The sequence below is a fragment of the Hydractinia symbiolongicarpus genome, chromosome 2 (genome assembly GCF_029227915.1).
Source record: "Hydractinia symbiolongicarpus strain clone_291-10 chromosome 2, HSymV2.1, whole genome shotgun sequence".
NCBI lineage: Eukaryota > Metazoa > Cnidaria > Hydrozoa > Anthoathecata > Hydractiniidae > Hydractinia > Hydractinia symbiolongicarpus.
This window is the reverse complement of record NC_079876.1, coordinates 6,126,732-6,152,358: the sequence shown is the minus strand read 5'-3', so window position 1 is coordinate 6,152,358 and position 25,627 is coordinate 6,126,732. Positions and strand designations below refer to the sequence as shown.

Sequence of the window (25,627 nt, the reverse complement as noted above, 5' to 3'; positions counted from 1 at the left end):
GACAGACAGACAGACGTACAGACGTATACGGGTATTATAATATAGATTTGCAACAGTGAATGATCTGAGACTGGGTGATGTTCTACTCTCATCCCCCTCCCCTTTAACTATTCTAAAACAAATCAACATCTAAAAATTTATTTTCTATTTTTAGAATGTATACAATAAAAAATATAAATATTCTCCACGATGTTGTTTTTTTACTCTCCCTCACTGTGGTTGTATCAAGTGATACTGTTGATGAGAATGGAGGCGTTTATAACACCTACGATGAGAGCGGATGGGTGGACCCGTACGATTTGACAACAAGCAGACCAGCGAAGAAACAAGAAAGAGTGACTTCGGATAGTGACGAGTTGGTAGGTATGTCAAGATATAACGTAAGGGCGCTTTTGTGGAACGCCTGTGGCGGTTAATTTTAATCTTTTTTTATTTTCGAAAGGGGCGTTGGTTTTTAATTTATATTTTTTTAAAATGTAATGAGCTTTTATTTAAAACCTAAAATTGCATTTGATATAAATTTAAAAAGTATAAATTTCAAAGTAGCAGAGTATTTTTCTGGATGAATAAGTGTGAAAAGTGCAGTACACCCAGTGGTTGCGAATTAGCGCCAAAATCAAAGCAAAATTTACTGGACTGAAGAACTTAAATTGGCCTTGAGGAATGCTGCATTACATTATACGAATCACAAGGGTTTTTTTTAATAGTAAATCTGCAAGTTACGTCTTATTGCACAATGCTTTCTTGTGATCTTGTGTCTCTAAAATTATGAACAGTACAAATGGTATGATCTTAAAAAAAAAAAATTATGAAAAAAAGTAACATTTAACCCACGAATAAAATATCTGACATTTACGCTTATGTTCTGTCTTGGTATCTTTTTGTATATTTATTTGTTTTTATTGATTTGATTTTATCATTTTTTATTATATTTTTGTTATTTTTTTACTTTAGGTTAAAAAGCTGGCTGATTTTCAAGATGAGGCTAGCACGTGTCGCGAATCGCTACAACAAGTGAAGAATGAATTACTGAACTGCAAGTTCGAAGAACGTTCACCTGTAGTGAATGACCTCACATACTTTAAACATCTCGTTAACACATTCGTCAAATTAGCAGAAGTGCAAGGTGACCAGGGCGATGTTTATGCAGCTTACTTCAGTCTTAGTGAAGAGAATCGGAATCTTGCATTGTCGTTGCTAGGGGAAACTGATCTCAGTGAAGCTAAGAAAATCCTGGATATTTTGCAAGATGCTTTTCAAGTAAGTTATCGTCATCGTCCCAGCTATTGTCGTGGTAGGGTGTCGTAATTATCGTCTTCGTCGTTATTGTTGTCGTTGTTATTGTCGTGGTAGTTGCCGTTATTATTGCCGTGTTTATTGTCTTTGTCGTGGTTATTATCTTTGCTGCGGTCGTTTTATTTCAAGTTTTCTAATCAAAACATACTTACCATATATTAGATTTTTATACCGTCTTCTGTTACATTTCAGCCTTTATCGACGTCGCCATGGAAACAGGCGTCAGAAATCATAACACCTCGCGTTATAATCGGAGCTGTCGGTATTAATCTGCTCATGTTTTTGTTATTATTTGTGACAAGACAGGTGCAGTTGACTCAGAGTTGGAAGAGAACAGTAATGATCACATTCCTGCTTTGTTTTATGTGCAGTATACCCTGGGAATGGCACCGGTAAGACGTTTGGTACTTTGTTTTTACGTTACGTGACTATCAATAATGGCAGTGATGTTTACGACGATGTGTACGCAGTGTCTTTCCCACACTGACCCCTGTGCTAATGCGAAGCCACAATGCTAACTAAGGTTAGTGTAAGTAGAATCAACAAAAAATGATTGAAGTGTTGTTGATGTAGTATTTGTTTTGGTGTCGCTTCACAAAATGTAGCAGTGGCTTAGTGGTAGAATATCATGCTTAGAAGGTATGGGTTCCTGTTTCAAATTCTATCTTTGATGGTTGGAAATCTCACGTCACATAGAGGTATTGCCGCCAGCTTCACTCACCTCTTAGTGTCCATGTTACAGGTGGAATGACGGCTTGTCAGGGGAGATTTCCACTACGATATACGATCAGGAAAAAGTATCCCCACTATTTGTAGTGGCTACGATTTAATTGAAACGAATGATAAAACATTGAAGGGATTGAGAATTTTTATTTAATTTTAGTTGGCTTGTCTTATTTTTAGTATGTACAAAGTTGAGCTAGCAAAGAAAACATCAGAGGCCATGAAAGATGTACCTGAAGATTGCTTTCCAAATAATTTGACCCCGTGGAAGTCAGTGACGCTGTGGTTTAAAGATACATTCACAACATCTGATGACGCTTGCGCGAAGTATCATCAAAACATTCTGGTGGATCCAGTTTGGGAGGTCTCTCCCTTACAGGTAATGTTTTCCTCTTAATCCAAAATAGTTAGCAGTGGAGATGTATCTTTCTCCCTCCCTGTTTATACACGAAATAAGTATACTTGTATTTCGTTCGCAGGCGACAGCTGTTTGTGCTTCACGATTTATTTTCGAACCGATGAAACAATTTGGCAGCGCTCTCGGTGTAAGTTTTCGCTTGTTAATGAAAGAAGTACCTGTGCAGTGGCAACCTGTGCTCTTCGTTGTCATCGTTCTCATTGTTGTGTTCGTTGTCATGGCAATGACCGGGTTTGAGATCTCTTCACCACTTTTAAGAGTCGGGTTTCGACAAAACGTACGTGGAAACGAAGGAGAGCGCATATTGCAGCTTGAAGGACAAGTGAGGAAATTAAATGAAGAGCGATTGGCTTTGCAGCAGAATATGTTGGAACAAAACCAATTAAGGATCGGTCAAATCGAATATGACAGGGGCGTACAAAATGTAAGACAACGCCCTTATAACAACGAAGCAAGTCCACCCAGAGATCGAGTTGGAGGCGGAACGAGAAAGCGAAAATCTGTAAAAAACACGCCCATAAGCAGTACAAATGAAAGCGTTGATGAATCCAGCGAAATGATAGAATGCCTGGAAAGTCTGAATTTAAACGAGACAGCGGAGGGCGTTGCTGCGCCCATCACAGTTGATGACGTTGCGGCACCCATCACCGAGGACGTAGATTTTCCCGGATGCTCCAATGTTTCCTCTATTTCGCCATCGATGCAACGCCCCAATGTTTCCTCTATTTCGCCATCGATGCAAGGCTCCAATGTTTCCTCTATTTCGCCATCGATGGAACGCTTATCGTCTGTGCCATGTGAACATGATGAAAACCCAGACCAGAACAGTGGATCTGATAGGGAATACGCAGATGGTGCAAGTAGCGCCCCAAGACAGGAATCAACTGACATTATGGGTACTAAATTGGTGTCCGAAGATATCGGGATTTCCGACTCAGACTATGAATTTGTAAGCAAAGAGAGTTGAAGAATATGTGTTAGTAATAGTTTTGTTAATAGATTTTAGATTATCATGTTTATAAACTTTTCTTCTCTTCATGAATATAATTTTTGTAACAGAGCTAAGTGTTAAAAGTTAATTTTTTATATTCAAAAGTTGATGATTTTATTGTTGTCTGCCATTTTATTTTTTAGAATTTTAGTACAACTGAGATCATTTTAACTGCTAACACACAAAATATTGAGAAATTTAACACTGGGTGTTATTTCATAAAGTATCAGAAAATCTCCTTTAAAGTTTTTCGTTCAGGGAAAATTCTAGAAGCTGTTGAACTTTCGAATAACAAACAAACAACAACAACTGTGACAATCTTTAATTTTAATATTTCAGTGATATAAAATTTATAAAACTGTGCCGCGTATGCTTGTGAAATCTTTCTGTTCAATAACTTATTTCTCAAATACAAAATGTGTATAAAACAAAGCAAATGTTGCAAGACTGGCGCTTAATTTACAAAAAGTCCAATCAATAAATTCAGCAACATTTATTTTCATATTTTTCATTGCTCGCTTAATTAAGGTGTGTTACATGTGACATTTGAATCTACTTGTTAAATGTCGCAACTGCTCAAGTCTAACGATTCTAATTCTACTACTCGTTGTTCGTCCGTCGTATAACCGGAGCTTCACTATTTTATGCATTCTTAGCACGGAGTAGTGGATACAGGTGTAAATATAAAAGATTACAATAGTCTGAAAATTATCAATTGATTTTTATATATTTATAAAACAAAATAATACAAGTAGCATAAAAATATAGAATATATAAATAAAATCGTGAAAATATTAAAATATAGCTATTTAAAATATACTTAAAAAGAAAAAAAGAAAATAATATATTAAAAAAAAAAGTTGTTATAAACACTTAAAAACTTCAAGAAGACAAAGTTAAAAACAAAAACAAACAAACAAAAAAGAAAACAGAAGCAAAGTATAGACAAGTTAAAAACGAAAATCGAATAAGCCAAGACGATGAGTATAGGAGAGAGTCTACCACTATCACTTGTGTCAAAATTATCTCAAATCCCAAAACAAGTTGCTTCAAAAGAATTTAACATGATATCTACACCAACGTCTGTTTTTTTTGGTATTTTCATGGCATTCTCGAACCTCTTACGCATAAAATTGTTGACTTCAATATTTCGAAGGAAAGTCTTGTTCGGAGACATGTAATCAATGTTGGGTAGTCTTCGTTTTGTTATGAAGAGTTTTTTTGCAAGTTCTTGAAAAAAAAACGTGACATTCATTTCCCATACCTCTATTTGTACCCATCACAAGCGGTATGAAGGTACCATGTTCAACATTTATTATCCTTTCATTATATGATCTCTTCTTCTCGCTTTCTTGATCATAAAAGGTTTTCGTTGTGGATTGATTTTTTGGAGTTTATGTGCGTGTTACGAACATCAAAAAATGCCGTTTGTCCATGTCGCTAAAAATCATTCGCCTTTATATCCAGTCGAGATTCGTCACTTCTGTTTGCTGATTTCAAACGAAAATGCTCGTTTGTGAATGGAATAAGGTGTGGTTCAGCTTCTACGTTGTGACATGTACGATTAAGTAACGATGTGAGTAAGTCACGAACGTTATCATGTCTTTTCGATACAAATCCACCTTTCTTGCACGAAAGAGCATGATTTACAGTAAATGTACAGTAAATTTACAGTAATCTCCACATGTACAAAAACTTGGTAATCCTTTCAATGGTAAATTGTAACGCAGTCTTAAAGCGTCACTAAATTTCTCTTTATTCAAGTCAAGCCCTTATTGTTCAATAGGAATGGCGTTTAACCATAAGCTCGCCCCTTTGTCACGAGTTTGCTTGACAAAGCCACCATCGCTGGGTGATAACGAAAGCAATGCTTTAAAGTATTCTGGTAGCGGTTCATCCTGCGCAAAGATTGTCGGCGGAAAGTGATCGTTCAATACGTTCTCAATTGGTTTCAAATGGTTTTCGAAACCCTGTATTGTTTTCATAAAGTAAGTAAACTTCGATTTGTAGGCTTTGGTGAGTGCTGTATAAGCTGCACGTGGTTGAGTTTGAGCTATCTTAGACAAATTAGCTAATTCTTTTGCCCAGTTTTCGACCTTATCACTACAGTACGTATCCTTGAAAGTTTTCAAACCAATTACAGCACCCAAGTGTCTCTTTCCATCAAGGGTAATACTTAAGGACTCCTTAAATAGACTTTTTACATACTGGGCTAGTTTCTGCGATTTTACAATTAACCATGTTTTTGATCCGTTAACATAATATCCTGATTTTTCTCCTTCTTTTACAAGGTTTTCATACCAGCTATGTAAATTCAATGTCTTTCCAGCTGCAGCAGCGCTATCAGCGATCCATACTTGCTTGATTTCGGGTTCAGCGATCTGCATATAATTGATGATAGTAGCTGTACATAGAGAGTACCATGGCATGACCAAGGGATCACCTTGGGTGGTTCCCTCTCTGGATTCGATTTTAGCACAACCTGATATAAATAGTCGTGAGGGTTTACGATGCGTATTGATAATGTAAGCACATAGTACCGGGCATATTATTCTAATATTGTGTAAAGCTACTGAGCGATTCATTGAATTAAAAGCGCTCTATAAGTAGGACTGCAACAGTTTTGAAAATTTCCTTCATAACATGAATTGCCGCCTCTGCACCCCCTAAATATAAAAGAATGTTGATACCAGGCTAGTCTTGTGCCGGGTTGCTTTCTATTTAGCTATTTTTTTTCACATCTTAGAAAGGTTTCGTCTTAAAAAGGAACAGCTTTAAATTCATGGAGACGTAATAAATAAGACAAAATAAATAAAATAATAAATGTCCTAATGATAATACCTCGTTTCCAGGGCTTTTTTTTTGAATTTTTGATATTGTGTAAAAGAAAAACTAGAAACGAGATTGCAAAGAAGTGGTTATCTTTGAAGCAATTAAAAAACTTTTTAATTTCACACATTCGTAGAAATGTGTGATTTGGTATGGGCCGCGTTCTGTCATGGTGGTAACGAAAAGTTAAAAGGAGGGCGAATGGTATCAAAATCAAAGCCACCACAAATAGCGTGCTATATTGACCAAAAATTTGTGTTTATGTATTGTTTTGTGCGTGTAGCAGCGTTTTTTTGTTTTCTTTTTATTAATCGTGTAGCTTTACATAGCATACCCAAAATAATGAAACCAGTAGATATATATCCTATTTGAATTTCGAGAAATCTCGCATCAAATGAGGGTGTTCATTTTGAAATTGGTTGTTTTGATTTACTGTATAAATCAATACTGATCAATACTGATAATATTATAATGTTCGAAATTGACTCGAGTTGTGTGCTCTCCAGCTATATCTCAGTTATCGAAAAATAGTCACAACTTTTAATATGATTTAATTTATCATCATCTCTTTCTCTAAGTTTATGCCTTACTATTTTATACCAAATTTTATCATTGTATATTTTATATTTTAATACAGTGGACTCTCTATTACTCAAACCATAAAAAACAATTGGGTCCTATCCGTACTGTCCTGACTGAAGAACAAGAGACTGATCTAGGATCATATATACTTGCTCTAGACAATTCTTTTTATGGATTATCCAAAAATGAACTAAGAAGGGTTATATATGAATATTGTGAAAGCAATAAAATTAAGCACCCTTTTAATAAAGTTCATTAAATGGCAGGACGTGATTTTGTGTCAGGTTTTCTTAAACGCCGGCAGACATTGTCATTACGAAACCCCAGAGGCTGTTTCATTAAAGAGAGTGTTCGGACTAAACAAAACCTCCATCGACCGATATTTTAAAAATCTTAAAACAGTCTTAGAGAAATTTAACATTACGCCACACCGAATATTAAATGTTCATGAATCTGGTTTAACATGTTTTCATTTGGTGTTGGCACCAAAGGGCAAGCGTATTGTAGCCACCGCAACAAGTGGCGAAAGAGGTGTAACCGCTGTTGTTTGTTGCAGTGCTACGGGCAGTTATGTTCCACCAATGATGATTTTCAAACGTAAAAGAAAAAAGGCAAGATCTAACAGAAGGTGCTCCAGTTGGAACACTAAATGAAGTTTCTGATAGTGGGTGGATAAATACGGAATTGTTTATGGTCTACCTTAGCCATTTTGCTGAGCATGCTAAACCGACAAAGGATGATCGTGTCCTCTTAACTTTAGATAGGCACAAAAGCCATACAAAAAATATTGGACTTATAGACTTCACACGAGATAATGGCATTATTAACAATTATAATTTTACAGGTTGACTACGTCAGAAATAATAACAATCCTGGTATCAATGTAGGACCTGTTGAAACAAAGAATAGTAATAAATGAAATTTTAAAATAGGTAATAATTTAGGTAAATTTTTTTTTCTATACATATTATACAAAAACAAATAAATAAATAAGGTATCGAAAATAAATAAATTAATTAGATAGGTGAGATGGAAAAAAGCAAACTGGTACACTGATGACACTGGTACACTGATGACGTAAGAATGGGATAGCACGAAAATTATTCTACACTGCTTAGTCAAAACACTCACATACAGGCATCAAAATCAATAGAGAGAGAATCCTAGAACAAAATGAAAGGCAATTAGGATACAAAAGTGATTCAAATTGGATCAAATAGCATGAGACAAACAAAGTTATGGAGGAAAGAAATTAAACAATGCAAGAAAACCAAAAATCAAAACAAAATATACATAGTAACGATAAACATCACTTGAACTAGAAAAACAAACAGACAGTAAAAATAAATTGAATAACTAAGACAAATTAACTACGTTGATGCTTCTTTTAAAAATAATAAATGACTTTTCGTTTCTCAAAGGTAAATCAAGTTTATTGAACAGCAAGGTTCCTTGATAAGCAGTGGTTTTGCGACCAGCTTCGGTTCGAACACGTGGTACTCTGAGTAACGATTTGTTACCACGTGTGTTGATTCGATGTTCTATAAATTCGTATTGAACATTTTGAATTGGTTCCAGGTTGTGAATCGATTTAAATACATCGGTTACCATTTTTCGATTTCTTTGTAGATCAATTTCCGGCCAGGACATTGCAGAATCTGTGCCAATGATCCTTTTTGCTCTATTTTGTTGCGCTTGAAACTTGATTTTCCAGGTTAAGTTCAAGCCAGAAAATAGAGGGTAGCAATAATGAAACAGTGGATTTATCATGGATTTCTAGATCGTTGGTGGTAAAGTATAACGAATTCGACTGAGCAATGTAACACGTGAGCATATTCTCTTGTAAACCGATTTATAATGAAAATTCAAATTCAAATGTTGATCTAATGTTACTCCAAGATATTAGTACGATTCAGGTCGGTTCAATTCTACAGTATTGATATTGATCAAACAATTTGGTTGTTTGGATGGACGGGAACCATATAATACAAATTCAGTTTTTCCTTTTTTAAGGTTAAGTAGCAAACAATTGTCGTTCACCCATCTTTGAACAATTTGAGATTTAGATTGAGATTGATATCAATTGAGATTGTCTCCCTTCCACGACACACCTCGCATAAATTGCAACCTCTTGATCGGACATTTTTTAAACCGCTCAAAGTTGCTTTTAATACAGCTTGTACTTCTTGGATGCGACTACATCCTGGCCGAAGAATCACCCGCATATCTTAAGGCAGCCACAATCGAAAACGCGATATCCGGTTTTTGATGCACTGGAATTGTTCCTTACGATGCATCAATTTTGGCAGAAAAAGAATTTTTGTCAGATCCGAGAGAACCACTTGCTACCCCAGATGTTAGCACCATTACAGAAGAGCCAACCGCTATTGCATCTTCATCGCAAGCTGGATCGAGTGTTGATGCCATAGACATGATTGTTCATTCAACGCCAGTGAGTTTTAGGGAAATTTTAAAGTTCCCGATATTGTTAAACAGAAAAAAACGAAGCGAAGTGAAGAATCAGAAAATATTACAGGATTACCATACAAGTTATCTTTGGAGAAATCTGAGAAAGAGACAAAGGAACCATCAAATTCGAAGAAACAACCAAAGGCGAAAAAAGAAACATTAAAAAAGAAAAAAACGACACCACCAGTTGTAGAAGATTGCGAATGTTTAGTTTGCGGTGATTGGTGGCACGAGTCATTGCCAGGAGAAAACTGGATGCAGTGTATAAAGTGTTCAGTATGGCTTCATGAACTACCTTACTTGTATTAAAATTCGCGCTGTACTAGAATTCGCGCAGACCTAAGGTGCGCGAAATTAAGACTGAGCGAAAAATAATCCGCGCGAATAGCTTTCCTATCACAAACTTGGAAGTCGCTTAAGAAACCCTAAATTGATATGTAATTTAGTAACAGTTTTTGTAAGTAAAAATTTGAGATAGTTTTCAGCTGGTATAGTGACTTCTTTTCTGTTTTAAATAAAATTAAAATTACAATGAAACCTCTTCTTCTTCGTCTTCGTCTTCCTCCTCGACCTTTATCTCCAGCGGGATTTTCTCTGGCTCAAGGTAATTTTCGAGCATGAACCCTTTCATTTTTCGGAAGACTTCTTTACATAGCATTAATCATTGGTCAGACGAAGAAAAATCAATTGAGCTCATCAACAAGGTTCTCGTACCTTACGTCCAAAAGAAGAAAAAAGAGCTTGGTTTTCGTTCATCAAAGAAATGGCTATTGATTGCAGATGTATTCAAAGCACAATGGACTGACAAGGTCAAAGATCTAGTCGAAAAACATCATGGAAAGATGGTTCCAGTTCCTCATAATATGACAAATTACTTCCAACCACTTGACCTTACTGTCAATCGATCATGTAAATCATTTTTACGTGACCAAGCACAGACGTGGTATGCTGAACAAGTGCAAGCCCAGATCGCTAATGGAATTGCACCAGAAAATGTTTCTGTCGACTTGAAAATCAGCATTCTCAAGCCTCTACATGCTAAATGGGTCACCAAATACTATGATCATATTCGTACAAGAAAAGAAATCATAATAAACGGTTGGCGCAGATCGGGAATCATCGATGCACTTAGAGAGCAAGTTCACAAAGAGGACCCTTTCGAATAATTTTTGTATTATTTTTTATGCTGTTGAAAAGAACTGTTTGAAGAAAAAGAAAAGATCTACCAAACTGTACTGTAATTAATAGCTTTTAAAATCTCCTTTGATTTGCAACGTTTGCTTTAGTTTGACGAATAAATTTCAATTGAAAGACATTTCGACCATCGTTTTAGAACAATATGCAGAGTTTTTAACGAGAGTAGACATTTTGGGGTGCGCGAATTTAAAACTGAGCGAATATCTCCACTTTAGGATGCGCGAATTTAAGTCGCGCAAATTTAAAACTGAGTGAAAAATAGTACGACTCCAATCCAAATACAAGTAAGGTATGTTGTTCTTCAGATAAACCTATTTGTGACTTCTGTGACTAATTTTATTTGTTTTTTATTTTAATTATTTTATACACGATTTATATACGGTTAGGATTCTTATAGCTATATTTTAGTACTTTATTTTCATTTAACCTGCTAACTTGTTGCTACTAAGTAGTGGTACTAAATTTTACTTTTGTCAGACATTTAATAGAAGTTTAAAAACTCGATATTTTCTCCTTTGTTCCTGGATTTCTATAGTGACCCATCTTACCCCAACTGTTGGGGTAAGATGAGTCAGCACACTATTGTGTACAAATAAAATGGCAGCCATGTTGCTTTTCTTCTGTAATTTTTTTTTGGTTTGTTTTTAGGTTTTGTATCATTGTTTAAGCCTGTATTAGATTTTCTTAAAAAAAACAATTGTCTTCTTAGTTTTTTTAAGTTTCTTCCCTTAATTGACTCGTCTTGCCCCGAATTACGCTGTAACTTGAATCTCTCCTTAACTCGAGCGTTTTTTTTGTCTCTTCGGGTATTTCCTCTCTATAACTCGGACGTCTCATGTATCAGATATCTAGAACTTTATATGACACAGTATCTAAAACTTTATATGACACAACCAGTTTTTTTTGCATTGTATTGGCTCTGTAAACGTAAGTAGAGTCCTAACTGATTCGAATGTTTTGTATCTACATGTGTCATTCGAACAAAATGTAAACACGATTCTTTGATTGATTCTTTGATTGAAGTTTTACAATCATGGCATCTGTTGCTGGGACAAAACGCAAAGCAGAAAACAAGTCCTACAAAATAAAATACAAAGCGTTAGGAGTTGGAGAAAGGAACTGCTCCAAAAATGTTGCTGCCCGATTCGGTGTACCTACCAGTACCTTGTCAACCTTGCAAACTCTAATTTCGGATTTCTTTTCTTCCCAAGAATAAATCGTTGAGATAAAATATTTTCTAGTTTTTATTTTTTCAGTCTGTTCTTAGCCCACAAGGTCGAGGTTTTATCCTGTACAAAGAAAGATTTCGGCCCCATTCCATATAAGGGAGAAAATTCTCGCTTAATTGGCCATTTATACAAAATTTATACAAAAACTTGGAAAAACTCCCAACTCTCTATTACCCGAACCTCTCTATTACTCGAACGGTTTCTGATTCCCCGTGGCTGTTCGAGTTATGAAGAGTCCACTGCAAATACATTTTAATTTTTTATCATCATAGTGTTGTGTAAATGTTTAAACCGCTTTTTACATTAGACATAAGAAATTTGATTGACAATATTTTATGTTAAAACTTGGACATCATGTATATGTGTACAAATTAAAACAACATTTTACGACGTTTCGGGTGTCATACACCCATTTTCAAGTAAAATAAAAATTATACAACAGGTCTATATAAACAAGAACACTGCCATAGATACAAGATATATAAACATAACCAATATTGAAGTATAAAGTATGTATACAATATAAATGTGTGATCAAACCGGACAGTTTTCTTGTTCTAATTAGCTTTATTTGTAAACGCGTTGTGACAATGGCCGTAAGTATACTCTACCGGAGTTAAAGGGGAACTTTTGTTTGATATATGACTTCACCAGGAAAATGTCCAGTAGGATGTGTAGTATCAGCTTTGACTTTATTCGGATTTCCGAGATGCAGCATAAGCAAATTGTTTAAAAATACAGACTCTCCCTATGAGAAGTTATAGGTATTAAATACATACGTTGTTAATTAGTTGGAAAAGCCCTAAGGAGGAGCGTGATGATTTGTTTTTATTGCTTCTTAAAAACAAACGTGACAAAATCAACATGTCAATACACGATTTTATAATGCTGTATTGCAAATCGAAAGTAGACACTTAACTTGTGATAGAACAGAGTGCGTTTTAAACTCGGAAATTTGTATGTTGGTTATCTTATTTGTTATTTTATAACTTTTCAATGGCAAAGAGCAGGTAATTCTATGGTTTGAAAGTTTGTTTTGACTATCAAATTCAAAGTTGTACTATTTAATGCATTAAAATTTAAGTTTTGTTCCAACACTATGCTGTCGATAAAACGAAGCGGAATTACAAGGTTTGCATTTTCTGATAAGAAGGAGATCTCCCTTCAGAGCAGTAGCAACCTAGTGGCTGGGTGGAGGCTAGGCCCTAAAAACATTTTCGTTAAATATTAATGATATGGGGAGATTTGTGTAGAGGATGCGTTTTTTACTCAATCTAGGAAGTTAAAATTTTCAAGCAAGTTTCAATAAGTTGATGGGTTGATAATTACAACTATTGAAATTATTTGCTTTAATTTTTACAAAATTCTATTTAACTTTTTTCTTCTTCATTCAGACTTTCACGATATGAGCTACAACGCAATGTTTTTACTTCTGTCACTACAAAGCAATTTGTTCAATTTAATGTCAATTATGTCATTCCTATGCTATTCTTTGTATAACAATTAGTCTTTTTTATTTAAACGCGTTTCTTGTACTTATGAATCAAAGAGAGTAATAACACCATTGAAGCATTATATTTGAAAAAACCCGAGCTGCACACAAAATACACTGTTGTATACAAATCTGTGTTGACAAAAATAATATTGTTATGATCGGCGCCTCACGGTCTTTAATTATTTGTACATTTTGACGGCTGCTGCGTCTAATTCAATTTTCATTTGTTATATTCCATGCACCAGAGGTTTCGATATTAGTATTGGGTGTGTGTATACATACATTTCGAAGTATAAAAATATATAAATGTGCTTTAAAAATAATATTAACAATGGAAACAATAATATTTCAACGAATTCCAAAAATAGTATAACTGAAAGTTATTTTGCTCCAGGTACATTATTTCGTTGTACTTTTGGAAATGGTCGCAATTCTTTCTCCACTAAACACGAAATTAGATGGCTTCTCATCTGTTGCACATCAAATCGAGCTTTAATGGGCGATTTCCCATCCAGAATTTCGGCTGCGTAAGCTATGACAAATACCCCACAGTTGAAATCGTCTTCTTGCTTTTGAACAGGATGAAATGACATTGTGAGTTTTCTAGTTGAGGTGTCTTTGAATTTTTGATAGAGTGCGTTTAAACTCCTCAATGTATACCGACCAGCTTTGTTTTTCAAGCTGTCGCAAATTTGAACACGGTCACAGGAACAGAAGGAGAGTAGCCTATGTTGGTTTCCGTCATGTGGCAACTGTATGTGCTCGTTACTAACTGCTGAAAAGATAATTTGTTTTCTTTTGTGAATTGAGACCTGACTGGAAGTGGTCTATTTTGCCTAAAGCTTTGCATATTAGTTTTTAGGCAGCGTCCATCATGTTATCGTTAAGCCAGGCATCTTTAAATATCAAAATGTTTTGAACTTTTTCTTTTAAGTAATAAAACTCATTTTGTAACCAGAACGCGATATCTTCGTTTTTAGAAAGTGATTCAACAACACTTTTTCAGTAAATTCCAGTAAATACTTTTCTTAACAAAGAATAAGGCAAGCTGATCTTCATTTCTTTTCGCTGATAAGATTTGATATGTCTAAGATAAGTTCGCTATTTTGACCAAATACTTTCAATTTTCTGATACTAACAACAGATTTTGGCGTTAAAAGTGCTTGAATGCTTCATGCGCCTGAATGTAAACACGTGGAAGCAGTTGTATTCCTTTTTATTTTACGATTTGAAATCTAAAGCATATTCGAATTATTGAATGGTATTCTTGTATTGGGTTTTTAGAGCTGGAAATTGCGTTTAATAATATGGTTTCCACGATTTCATCTGGTAATTTATACCATAGATTAGTTGAGTCGGTTAGCTCGTCGTTTAGACATGGTTTGCCGCATTACATCCGTTTAAATAGGTTATTATCACAGTTAACATCATTTTCTTTTTCAGTTATAATGACGTAGTCATCGTTGATGTAATCCGTATTACCTCCTATATAAAGATTAAGAGGGAGCTTGTTAAACTTCATTTTTAAAACGGTTCCATTTTGTTTCTTTAATGAAACTAAGCCATGGTCGGTAAAGTTCGTCACCTCGTAAGGCCCCAACGAGTTGCATTTCTGGTAGAGTCCTAATTCCTCAATGGATTCCTGATTCACCAGGGTATTAAAACTCCCCATGTCAAAACTCCCCAGGGATTTAGGACTCATGGGTCTTAATTCCCTGAATTCCTACTTCCCCGTTACACTGGGGTATTTTACGCCTATGATATTTTAAATAGCCGTCCCGTTAAAGTATAATAGGTGGAGAATAGTACTGGAGATGAGTTGGCACCACGTGGTCTTTTCGCGCGAACAGAAAATGATGGCTTTTATTATAGAAAATTGTCGTTAGCCCATGAAAAAAATTCGCGGTTATTCGCGCATCGTGAATATTTCCCGCGCTGATATTTTGTGCTGTAATCGTGCGTGTTGTAGCATCACATAGTTTTGAAGCAAAAAATTGTATTTCGCTTCTTCTTCGTTTTATTATAGCAATTGATGGCATTAGCCGAAGTAACATGTCAGAAAAATTCAATACACTGTCAAAGACGTATTTTATAGCGTTATTTAACTTATTTTTCTTGACACTTTCAAATACGTCGGCAATCACAACAGAAGTGTTACCGACACCGCAACTAACGCGTTCAGAAATGACAAAAACAACGTCAACTAATACGACAAAAACAACGATTTTATTAGGGATGGCGACAAATTTAACGATGTCTACAGTGGTCGCTACAGATGTTGCGGTGTCAAATGTAGCAACCACGTTGCCGGTACCTTATTCAATTTTTATAACAGACATTAAACGCACAAGCACAAAAGAGAGACGAACACCATTAACATATCAAATGAACTCATATTCCAAACTGTTGACACAGTCCGCGCTATTCACACAGTTCACACATCGCGCGCTGTACACGCAGCTTACACAGTTTGCACAGTTCACACAGACCACGCAGTACCCATATTTCACGCAGTTAGCACAAACTACGCAGCTTACACAGACTACACAGTTCACACAGACCACGCAGTTACCGCAAACCACACAGACAGTAAGAACCAGCACTATAAAACCTACAGGTAAATTTTGTAACTATTTCAAAAGTCTCTAACGAAATGCATTGTTCATTTGCAACTTTATTGACTTACGACATTCATTCGAAAGCCGTTAAAAACTGCAGTGTGTTTCAAGTTATTTTGAAAAACAAAACAGAGGGGAAACAATATCGCTCTTAAGACAATTAGTACTCCATCCTGTATCTTCCCCACCTTGGTATCTGTTATGTGCGCAGTAAGATTAAAGGTATTTCGAAATTCCTTCCATAAAGTTTTAAAACTCTGTATCCTGCACAAAAAGAGTTTATTCATAGCCATTTCGATGAAAATCAGTTTTCATCATCCTTATTTTTGAGGCACAAATTAACTCCTAACAACATTTGAGGCACAAATTAACTCCTGTTTTAAAAAATTAAAAGTCGTTTCATTTCCAGTTTCTCTTTTTTTGCTTTCTTTAGAGTGTCCATCGTACGACTGCTCTTCGTGTGAACACGGCTACGTAAACTTTACGAGCAAATGTCCTTCTTGTAAATGTAAAGGTATGTGAGAACACGATGATGTAACCATTATGAACGAGTCTCTTTTCTGCAATTAAATATCAATGTTCTATCAGTTTTTAGTTGTTAAAGCGCGCGAATTTTTAAATACTTGGACAATGCAGTGAGGTTAGGCTATATGATGTTTAAAAGAAACGCATAAGACTCATAAATATTGACGCAGTTATGTGATAAAGTTGGTTATGCTACAACGATAATGCATTCGATAATGCATTTACCTGCAATGCATTCGTTAGAATTATACTATATGCGGTGTAACACTGTGGTAGAGCATTGGCTTTCAGTGCGAAAGGTCTTGGGTTCGAACCCGACGAGTCATGCCACGCACAGCAAAAGTTCCAATCGATTTTTTCTGATTAGCGATCAGAATAGGTTTGATATCTTCAGTGCCTTTTCAAAAGTGGTTGTTTAATTAGGCAGTTGCTGTGCTTGCATGGCTTTTGTGGTTCAAACAGGAGATTTCAATGAACTTAAGACCTCTCTACAGACACATGCTAAGCAAGTAAAAACTTACAAAGACCCGTAAAAAAATTCGATTCGATGATTCAAGTACAGTCACGATTAATTTGTGATTTATTTAAAATTTTAGATGATCCTGACTTTGAATCGAAACGAGCAAGTTTGATAGTTGTTGCTGGTATATTACCAGGACTTCTTCTCCTGTTCTGTATTTGTTTGACTGTCCCCAAAGTATGCGCAGCCAATCAGAGGCGAAAACAAAGAAAAGGTGAGCTTTTAAATTGTTTTTTTGTAAATGAAAAAAAAAATAATATCACAAGTTTGACTTGTTTCAAATTCTTCTGATACAGATTTAAGAACTGTTTTGTGCAACCTCGTTTCCAGAGCGTCTTTTCTCTTGCCATTAAATATTAAAAAAGACCGTGGAAACGAGGTTGCAGTTTTGTGGCTTAACCGTGACATTCCTACAAAAAGCATAACATTCGAATGCATGAAATTTCGCTTTATCATCTTCAAAAATACAGCGGATTCTCACTTTTCGTTATAGAATTACAAACGCCGGAAGGACACAAGTTTTCACGCAATTTGGTTTTACAAAATATGAATACAGTTGACGAAGCAGGTGGCACGTGATTCGCAACCTGCTGCCCAACCCTCTAATCAAAGCTAGATACAATACAAAGTTGCACACACACACGTACACACACATTTGTAAATAGGTTACAAAATAGTTATGGACAAAACTGGATGATATAAACAGTGGAATATAATAGGTGGAAAACCAGAACCATAAGCGACTCTTTCATATAATAAACTTCCGCCTTTTTGATTGCATATGTAGCGCCCACTAGAGGGCGGGAAATATTTGAATATAGGATAGGTTGGTATATAGTAATACAAAGTACAAGTTGTATATTTTTGAAGCATTGTTAGCACAAAGCCGCAATTTATTAGCCATTTTGATCAGATAAAATACGTTTGACAAGCAGTGTTAGTGTTTGATAATTTAAAGTTTTACCAAAAAAAAATGTAAAAAAAAAATAAAATTAATTGCGTTAAAAACAATACATCTAAACATGAGTAAAATTCAATGCCGGTCGATACAAGTGAATTTCAATAACGGTTGATTTAAGTGAATTTTAATGCCGGTTGATATAGGTGAATTTCAATAACGGTCAATATAAGTGACGGTCGATTGCACACCTCCGTCACTTTTTTATGGTAGTGATCATATATATGAAGTGAAGAAGAACTACTTTGTGCATAAGTAACACACTACCTAGCAGTGAGCAGGAATAGATCCGCGGTCCGGGGGTTTCCAATTAATTTTATAGCAAATTATAAGTTATTCAATAACTACCCCCTATTCGTATCACACGACTTTGTAATTTTCACGCTCGATCAATAGGTCAGAATTTATAGTATTTTCCGTTTCAAATAGTTTGTTATGGTAGTTTTGAGCAATGTTTAATAATTTATGACGTCGTCAACAGACAGAGTCTAAATTGTTAGAAAATATGCCAGTCGTAAAAAATATTAACAGTCACTAAATTTTGGTAAGAATTGAGCAAGTAATTCAGAAAATATTAAAAATTTAACTTCCATATCAAATAGAGTTTTAAGACACCAAAAAAAAAGAAGCAAAAAAAGGTGAAAAATGTTGGTAAAAATCGTTAAAAAAAGCAATGAAAATATCACTTATCGAGACAACAATTAATAACTTTTTTACACATCAGGTTTTCGCATATTTGTTGCATTATTCACAAAAATTTTACCATCGCCATTGTTTTTCTTTCTTGTTATTTTGTTCTTATTTTTTCAGCCATTTCACCCTCTATGTTCTTTTTCAATTTATAAAACTTTGAAAATATTTAGAGATTTTAAACAAAACGTTAAATAGAAGATAAAAATAAGGAAAATATTTAGAAATATACCAATAAATAAAACATCTAATTAATAATAAAAACAGTAAAAAAATAACATTGTACACGTGCGAAATTACAACTACTATTTTACCATCCAGAATAATATTTTGAATTTTGTAATAAATATATTTGTAAATTTTTCGGGATAGGGAAGTTTTTGATGTTCTTATATTGACAACAAACTATCTTACGACACATTATCTTCGCACAGTGAAGCAACGAACGTGGTTTCTCTAAAAAAATAACAAATGTTTTAAATCTGACTTTCACAAAGATGAAATGGAAACGTAAAATGTATTGTACTAAAGGTAAGCAATTCTTCTCTTGACTACAGATCAGCTTGTTGCTTTTCCTCGAACGATTATTTTTCGCACAAATTTTTTTGTTTGTTAATACTTGCAGGAGCAAAAAGAAAAAAAAAAAAAAATGCCACTGTCTATTGTTTTTCGGAAATTTTTTTTCTCTACAAGCTTATTATCTTGTTTTCCAAAAATCACCCGCAAAAACGACCTTTAGCGAATTTTTTTAACATTTGCGCATCCGTGAATTCTTTTTTTAATAAAAGTATTTTAAAATTGAACTTCTGTGAAGTTCATTTCCATATTAGATACAATACATACCGTACTCTCCAGTAACAAAACATTGTAATAAATAATAGACTCTGCTTACCCATCGCTGTGCACATAACATCATAAACATCTTTCTCCATCATACGCTGAGTCAGCATCAACGGAGTTTCATCATCGGTGCCGACAGTATTCATCTTAGCACCATATTGTAATAAAATGTCTGTAAATCCTGCCAGTTGTTCCGCAGTCAACCGTTCTTGGTTGTGACGTAGCAAATGATGTAGAGCTGTGTCTCCCACTCTGTCGGGCCGATTTACAAAACAGCCGGCATCAAGCAGCAATATGGCGGCTTGTAAGTTGCCTAAAATTTACGTAGTCGAAATTTAAACACACATACATGAAGTTAACTACAGACAAAACAAAAGGTAAAAACAAGCAGTTACTAAACGGTACTCGAATTAAGTTATAATATCGTTATCGTTGGACAGAAGATTCGCTCTGTGTGTAACACTTCTGCGGAGAGGAAGGAGGAGGAAGAGGAGGAGGACGAGGAGAAGGGGGAACAACTAGTAAGATTGAAGGGTCATCGTATGAAGCATAGAGACTTTTTAAAATTTATTATTCGAAGTCCTATGCGTAAAAACAACTTTTAATCTTTCGATAATCACAAGTGTTTTCTAATAAAGAAAGCATAAGTTGAAAGCATAACGATAGGTTTTTATACAGTGTAGACAGATTGGACATTAAAAATTTATTTTTTGTTCCAAAAGTGGAAAAGAGCTGAAAACAATTACACACCTCGATTACAAGCTTCTAATAATGGAGTTCTTTCTAAATTATTTCTTGCGTGCGGATCAGCACCATGTAGAATCAGCTCACGACAGCATTCCTTCGATCCTTTGAAAGCTGCTTCATGTAGAGCTGTTGATTTACCTGAAACCAAATAAAACTATGTTACATATATATCAGTTGGAAAATAAATTTTCAAAAAAAATATAATTTCCAAAATCGCTCTAGCTATTATTTTGATATAAACCTTTTTGGCAAAAGAGAAAATTCTTTGTTTTATTGAAAAGATGTATTTTTATTTATTTACCACAAGGAAGTTAGATAATTGATTCAAACAAAAATTTCAAAATTTCGTGTTTTTAACCTTATTCAGTCCGGGTTTTTTTCGAACATTTTGTGACCGGGAGGATTCTGTCCTTACTCTTTCCCCTCGCCTCCATAAACAATTGGACTTAAGCTTTGCAGAGTTAAGTATGTCATAAAAGCAACAGAATGGTAGAAAAACGTTTTGTTCATGTCAGCATTTTTTCTGTGACGTCTTCGGAAGCATAAGATTCGTTAAAACATCATTGTTTGCTTCTAATTCGATTACTTTAACATCCTGTTTAAAGTTTCTAATAACCAAATAAAATATATTTAACATAATTCATAATGACGGTAATAAATTTTTGCTTGCGTCAGCATAATTTCTGTGACGCAATCAAAAGCTTGAAATTTCTTCAAAATACCACCAGCTGGTTAAAATTCAATTACTTTAGTTATAGAGCGAATTTTTACATTCTGTTTGAGGTTTCTGAAACCTACATAAAATTTATTTAACATATTTTCTGGTTTTTACATAGGTCGTATGAAAAATTGCCAAATATTGCCCAAAAATCCGGGTTTTTTTTATTTTCGGGTAAAATCCGAAAAAATCGGATTAATCACGTGTCCAAACATGGAAAATAATTCTTCTTGATGAAACAATGTTGTATGTAAGTTTCAAGTTCTAACTATAATCCTAACAAGAGTTATTATATTATTATAAGGGTTTCAAAGAGATTTTTAGGGGTAGTTTCGAGTAATAGCCAATATCAAAGCCTCTGACAGGCATGGGACCTAAAAATTTAGCATACAAGTGTCTAATAGATAATTATTGACACTCAATAAGTACATAGCCATGCAGCTTAGCGGTAGGGAGTTATTAAAAAAAAACCATCAGGATTCCGCCCCAGACCGAATAGAAACAGTATATGTAAATAAAATATTTGATCATTAAACACATAACAAGGAGGAAGGTGAAAAAAAGTTTTTTATACAAGTTTTTTATAGAATTAACCACCTAAAATAACTTTTATTCATCACGAAAATACTCACCCCGGTTGACAGCGTTTACAACTGCTTTGTTCTCCAGCAATAACTTTAAACATTCCACACTTCCCTCACGCGCAGCAATATGAAGTGGGCTGAATGGCTGAGGCTTATTGTCTACGAATAAGATGCATATAATCAGAGAACATGATCACACTAACCAAGAAATCCATCTATAAAACTAGTTGTAAATCAGCCATCTTTGAAACTAAATGTGACACAATTATCTCAAAACTGACCTGTCACAGGGTTATTGATATGTGCACCATTCTTCATCAACAATTGTAAAATTTGCACTTCATTACTTTTCGCTGCTTCGTGTAACGGTTGCCAATTGTTGGATATGCTGTATGTGACTGGAGCACCTAAGTATATTAAAGTTGATAGTAAAATACTGATGCGTGTTTGGAAGTGCAAACCTACACACTGTAGAAGATTGTCTATGCAAGAGTGGCCACTTATTAACGGTTTCAGCTCTTTTCTATTGCAGCATGATTAATAAAAAACATCATTTTTTTCTGCACTACACTGGTTAAATGATTTGGTAATTTTAAAAACCCAAGCAATGATAGAGACTTTAAAACAATTTCTTACAATGTTGTCCATTTATTTGCTTGTTTGTTTGATAGCATGTTTACATGATTAAAATTTCAGCTTCCTAACTGATATTAAAATTGGTCACGTTAAAGAAAAAATAGATACACTGAGCAAATTCTCTTAGATAGGAAAAATATTAAAGAGTGACTGACAAGTAACAAGAAGCATCAAAGAACTCAATTCAGTAACGAAACACCATTTTTGGCATGACAATAAAGTTCTTTGGCATGACAATAGATTCCTTTAAATAAAGTGCGTGTTCAATTTAATTTATTTCTGTAAATAAAATAAATAAAATATATTTTTGCTTTGACTGCAATAAATAAACAAAAATGTTTATTTACCTGATTCCAGCAATAATACAGCAATATCGTAATGTTTGTTTGTTGCAGCCCAATGTAAACAACTTCGGCCATATTTGTCCACAACGTCTAGTTTTGCTTTTTGATTAATCAAATATTTTACAATCTCTAAAAATCCTCCTGATGAAGCTAAGTGAAGACTATGTTTGCCACGAATGTCTAAATCAAACAGAAAACATTTGTCTCTTGTCTAATATGTATCAGACATTTCAACTCGATATATCAAGTTTTGTGGTAGTTTGTTGTACTAGCTATTATGAGTCAATTGAGGTCAGATAGACCAACACTTATATTCTGAATTTTGGCATTTTTGCACATAAACTCGCAAGGGACCAGGACATTGTTGTTCGAAACAGAAAGATATTCAAGGTAAAGTTCAAGATAAACATACCTTTTAAATTTACATCAGCACCATGCTCAACTAAAAAATTGACAGCCTTTAATTGTCCACCTCTACATGCATATAACAAAGCTGTTTCTTTTTTCTTAGGACTTTGCATGTTGATGTCCCTGACTTGTTTCTGATCCAGCATTTGTTGTAGCTACAAGAGAATAAATCAATAGATTATGGTCAACAATCAATGTATAAGTTAACTCTGAACTTAACCTGGAGTGAAGAAACGTTCAAAAAACACCAAGAGCCCACCAAGAAGTTTTTAGAAAAACTGTCACTTGAAACTAATTTTAAATGAGGGAAGGGGTTAAATCCTAACTAAATCATGGCTCGCACAATATCCAGAGAGTTGATAGACATGGATTTCCTATTGTTTGGCTGCAATTTTGAACCTTTGGCAATTTTTGATACCACCCAATGTGACATCATTGAGAAACAAAAGTGTCACTCAGATTTTCTGCTTCAACAAACTTGTTACTTTCCCTCTGGAGCACTGGTACTCCATTTGTAACATCGAACATCATGACATAACTAAACTTTAGAAGTTTAATACTGATTAACTACGCAATTACGCTTAAATCATTGTACATCTCAGAAAAGCTTCAATATGGATCAAATCTTCTTCAGATAAATGCCTGACACAAAGGACATCTTTCCAATTAACATCTCTGTATCGTACATACCACATCCATGTGCCTATCTTTCACAATTTATTTAACACAGGCCATAAAACTCTTTGACTGTTTGTCAAAAGGACACAATCCTATACATTTTCTGGATCAGTAGTTCAGGCTATACACAATAAAGGCAATATTTTTGCATAATGACAGGTCTTTGCTGAGAACAGCAACATTTTTAAACCCTTACATCTACATGATCATATACCTTATTTTGGTCAGAGTTTCAATAGATGCAACATGTTAAATATTTCCAAAACAAAAGGTTTGCACTGGTGACACCATCAAAATTTCAACAACAGTTCTATCTTTCCCATTGTTCGTCTGGATAAATGAAAAAATTATTATAAATATAGGAAAATTTTCAGACTTGGGTATTTGTGAGCAACACTAATTTTTTTGACTGCCATAAAATTTCAACTGCCCACCGGTCATTTCTAGCAATTATAATGATTGTCATGGGTAAAATATTTATTTTAGGTGCTCAGCTTTCTTACGTAACTTGGAGATGAAGAAAATAAATTATTGACAACTATGGCAGTATACATGTACCATTTCTGTGTTGATAATCATATAGCTTTGTTTTTTACACCTTGCATCCCATTTTTTCATGGTGTGGGGCACACGCCGTGATTGTAAGATGGAGTGCGATGACCATCACAAGCCATGTGTTATTTTGGAGTTTAATGTACCACACACCATCACTTTTTCTCACAGCCAGGGCTGGCGTTATCAATGAATAACATAACAACAACAACAACAAAAAATCAAAACAATGTTTATGTTTTTCAATCATCCTCGCCCCCATGAATATTTCGCCCGGAGAAACCCTAAATCAACCCAAAACAAATTCTTTTTAAACATTTATTATCATGTATAATTTAATCTTTTAACATCGAGCAGTGGTAGTGGAAGAATTCTAAAAAAAATGTTTTTTATATCATTTATTCGATAAATATTTAGCTATCATAAAATCCCACAAATAATAAACTAAGAGTACAACGACAAAATAGCACCTTCCTTCTTGTTGACAAATTTTAAATGAGAACAATGAGCTTGTGTGCGCTGCATTTCAGGTGCAATTTGGGGAGGGCCAAGGCTTTTCGCGGGTGGTCACGAGAGTGCCAATAAGCCGCATACGCCGTAAAAAGTGCGGGCGTTTTCGGGTGAGTTTGGCGTTTTGAAAAAAATTCAAGTATTCACCCGAAAAACCTGCATAGACCCGAACAATGCCCGAAAGAAAAAAAAAACAGACACTAATATGATAAACTTACTATGCCGTAGCGAAGTTCTTAGAAGAACTGATTTTGATGGTTTTTGAAAAAGTTTACTTTACAAATAACTTATATATAAACTTTATTAACTCCTTTCTCATCAAGTGCCTTCTTCCCAACCATCGTCCGCATGGTTTGTTACAAGGAATTGCATTTCGGGAATGTTCCGGGCGAGTTTGGGAAAGTGCGGGCGGTTTCGGGGGACAACCGCCAAAAAGTCGCCCGAACTCGCCCGTATATATGCGGGCATTTGCGCCTTATCGGCACCCTCTTGGGTGGTTACAGACAAAAACCTTGAAAAAAAGAAAAAAACGCCCACGGCTGCCCTTGCTATATATGGCGCTTTCATCAAGTCAGCACCTTGTTATCTATCTACACTCAATGATATAGCTAGCTAGATAAAAGCCTCAACAATTTTTCCGTAAAAAGAAATATTAAACTGTGAAGAGGTGTACTTTCGTTGGTGCAACCTGTTCCTGCTTTGGTAAAATGTCTATATAAAAAATATAAACACACCTATCTTGATGTTTTATCTCATTTAAATTACATTAAAATGTGTAGCTACCTTTTCAATATTCCCTTCTTGTGCAGCGATACAAAAATTCGAAAGCTTCATTTCTGCTGCATTTTCAAACAGACTTGGTACTAAATCTGCTTCGTCCCAGTCATCCATTTTTATTCGTTAGTAAGCTGTTGCTGTAACAATTTTATTTGTTGTTGTGTTGTCGCTTTATTTCTCCTTTTTTGCCACAATTTTTGTTTTTAAAATTCGTGTTTCATGGTACATGAAACAGTGGATAAATACATCACAAAATAGACATGTGTTTGTAGAAAAATTAATGTGGAACAAAA

At 34.8% G+C, this 25,627-nt stretch overlaps 3 protein-coding genes across 3 annotated transcripts; 2 read left to right on the top strand and 1 right to left on the bottom strand.

Moving 5' to 3' along the window:
• The first annotated feature begins 96 nt into the window (after positions 1–96).
• LOC130628797 (chloride channel CLIC-like protein 1) lies at positions 97–3,532 on the top strand. The gene is made up of 5 exons (XM_057441808.1): positions 97–359; positions 955–1,260; positions 1,489–1,688; positions 2,200–2,398; positions 2,499–3,532. The coding sequence occupies exons 1-5, from the start codon at positions 156–158 to the stop codon at positions 3,402–3,404; spliced, it is 1,815 nt and encodes a 604-aa protein (XP_057297791.1). The 5' UTR covers positions 97–155; the 3' UTR covers positions 3,405–3,532.
• Positions 3,533–12,531: 8,999 nt separating this feature from the next.
• Positions 12,532–17,823, top strand: LOC130628879 (uncharacterized). The gene is made up of 5 exons (XM_057441923.1): positions 12,532–12,744; positions 15,256–15,846; positions 16,281–16,361; positions 16,969–17,106; positions 17,386–17,823. The coding sequence occupies exons 2-5, from the start codon at positions 15,282–15,284 to the stop codon at positions 17,469–17,471; spliced, it is 870 nt and encodes a 289-aa protein (XP_057297906.1). The 5' UTR covers positions 12,532–12,744; positions 15,256–15,281; the 3' UTR covers positions 17,472–17,823.
• Positions 17,824–17,842: 19 nt separating this feature from the next.
• LOC130628846 (26S proteasome non-ATPase regulatory subunit 10-like) lies at positions 17,843–25,546 on the bottom strand. Its single transcript, XM_057441876.1, has 8 exons — positions 25,341–25,546; positions 22,822–22,972; positions 22,413–22,589; positions 21,711–21,836; positions 21,478–21,588; positions 20,131–20,265; positions 19,433–19,693; positions 17,843–18,996 (listed from the first exon to the last, which is right to left on the bottom strand). Exons 1-8 carry the CDS (start codon positions 25,446–25,448, stop codon positions 18,851–18,853), a joined length of 1,215 nt encoding a protein of 404 aa, XP_057297859.1. The 5' UTR covers positions 25,449–25,546; the 3' UTR covers positions 17,843–18,850.
• Between the last annotated feature and the right edge of the window lie 81 nt (positions 25,547–25,627).

Coding starts and splice junctions, on each gene's coding strand:
- LOC130628846 (XM_057441876.1), bottom strand. CDS start 25,448: ATGGATGACTGGGACGAAGCAGATTTAGTACCAAGTCTGTTTGAAAAT. Junction 22,590..22,821: donor TGCTGATGTAAATTTAAAAG/GTATGTTTATCT, acceptor TGTTTGATTTAG/ACATTCGTGGCAAACATAGT. Junction 21,837..22,412: donor TGTATTATTGCTGGAATCAG/GTAAATAAACAT, acceptor TAATATACTTAG/GTGCTCCAGTCACATACAGC.
- LOC130628797 (XM_057441808.1), top strand. CDS start 156: ATGTATACAATAAAAAATATAAATATTCTCCACGATGTTGTTTTTTTA. Junction 360..954: donor CTTCGGATAGTGACGAGTTG/GTAGGTATGTCA, acceptor TTTTTACTTTAG/GTTAAAAAGCTGGCTGATTT. Junction 1,261..1,488: donor TTTTGCAAGATGCTTTTCAA/GTAAGTTATCGT, acceptor GTTACATTTCAG/CCTTTATCGACGTCGCCATG.
- LOC130628879 (XM_057441923.1), top strand. CDS start 15,282: ATGTCAGAAAAATTCAATACACTGTCAAAGACGTATTTTATAGCGTTA. Junction 16,362..16,968: donor TCCTTCTTGTAAATGTAAAG/GTATGTGAGAAC, acceptor TTAAAATTTTAG/ATGATCCTGACTTTGAATCG. Junction 17,107..17,385: donor GAGGCGAAAACAAAGAAAAG/GTGAGCTTTTAA, acceptor TTTTCGTTATAG/AATTACAAACGCCGGAAGGA.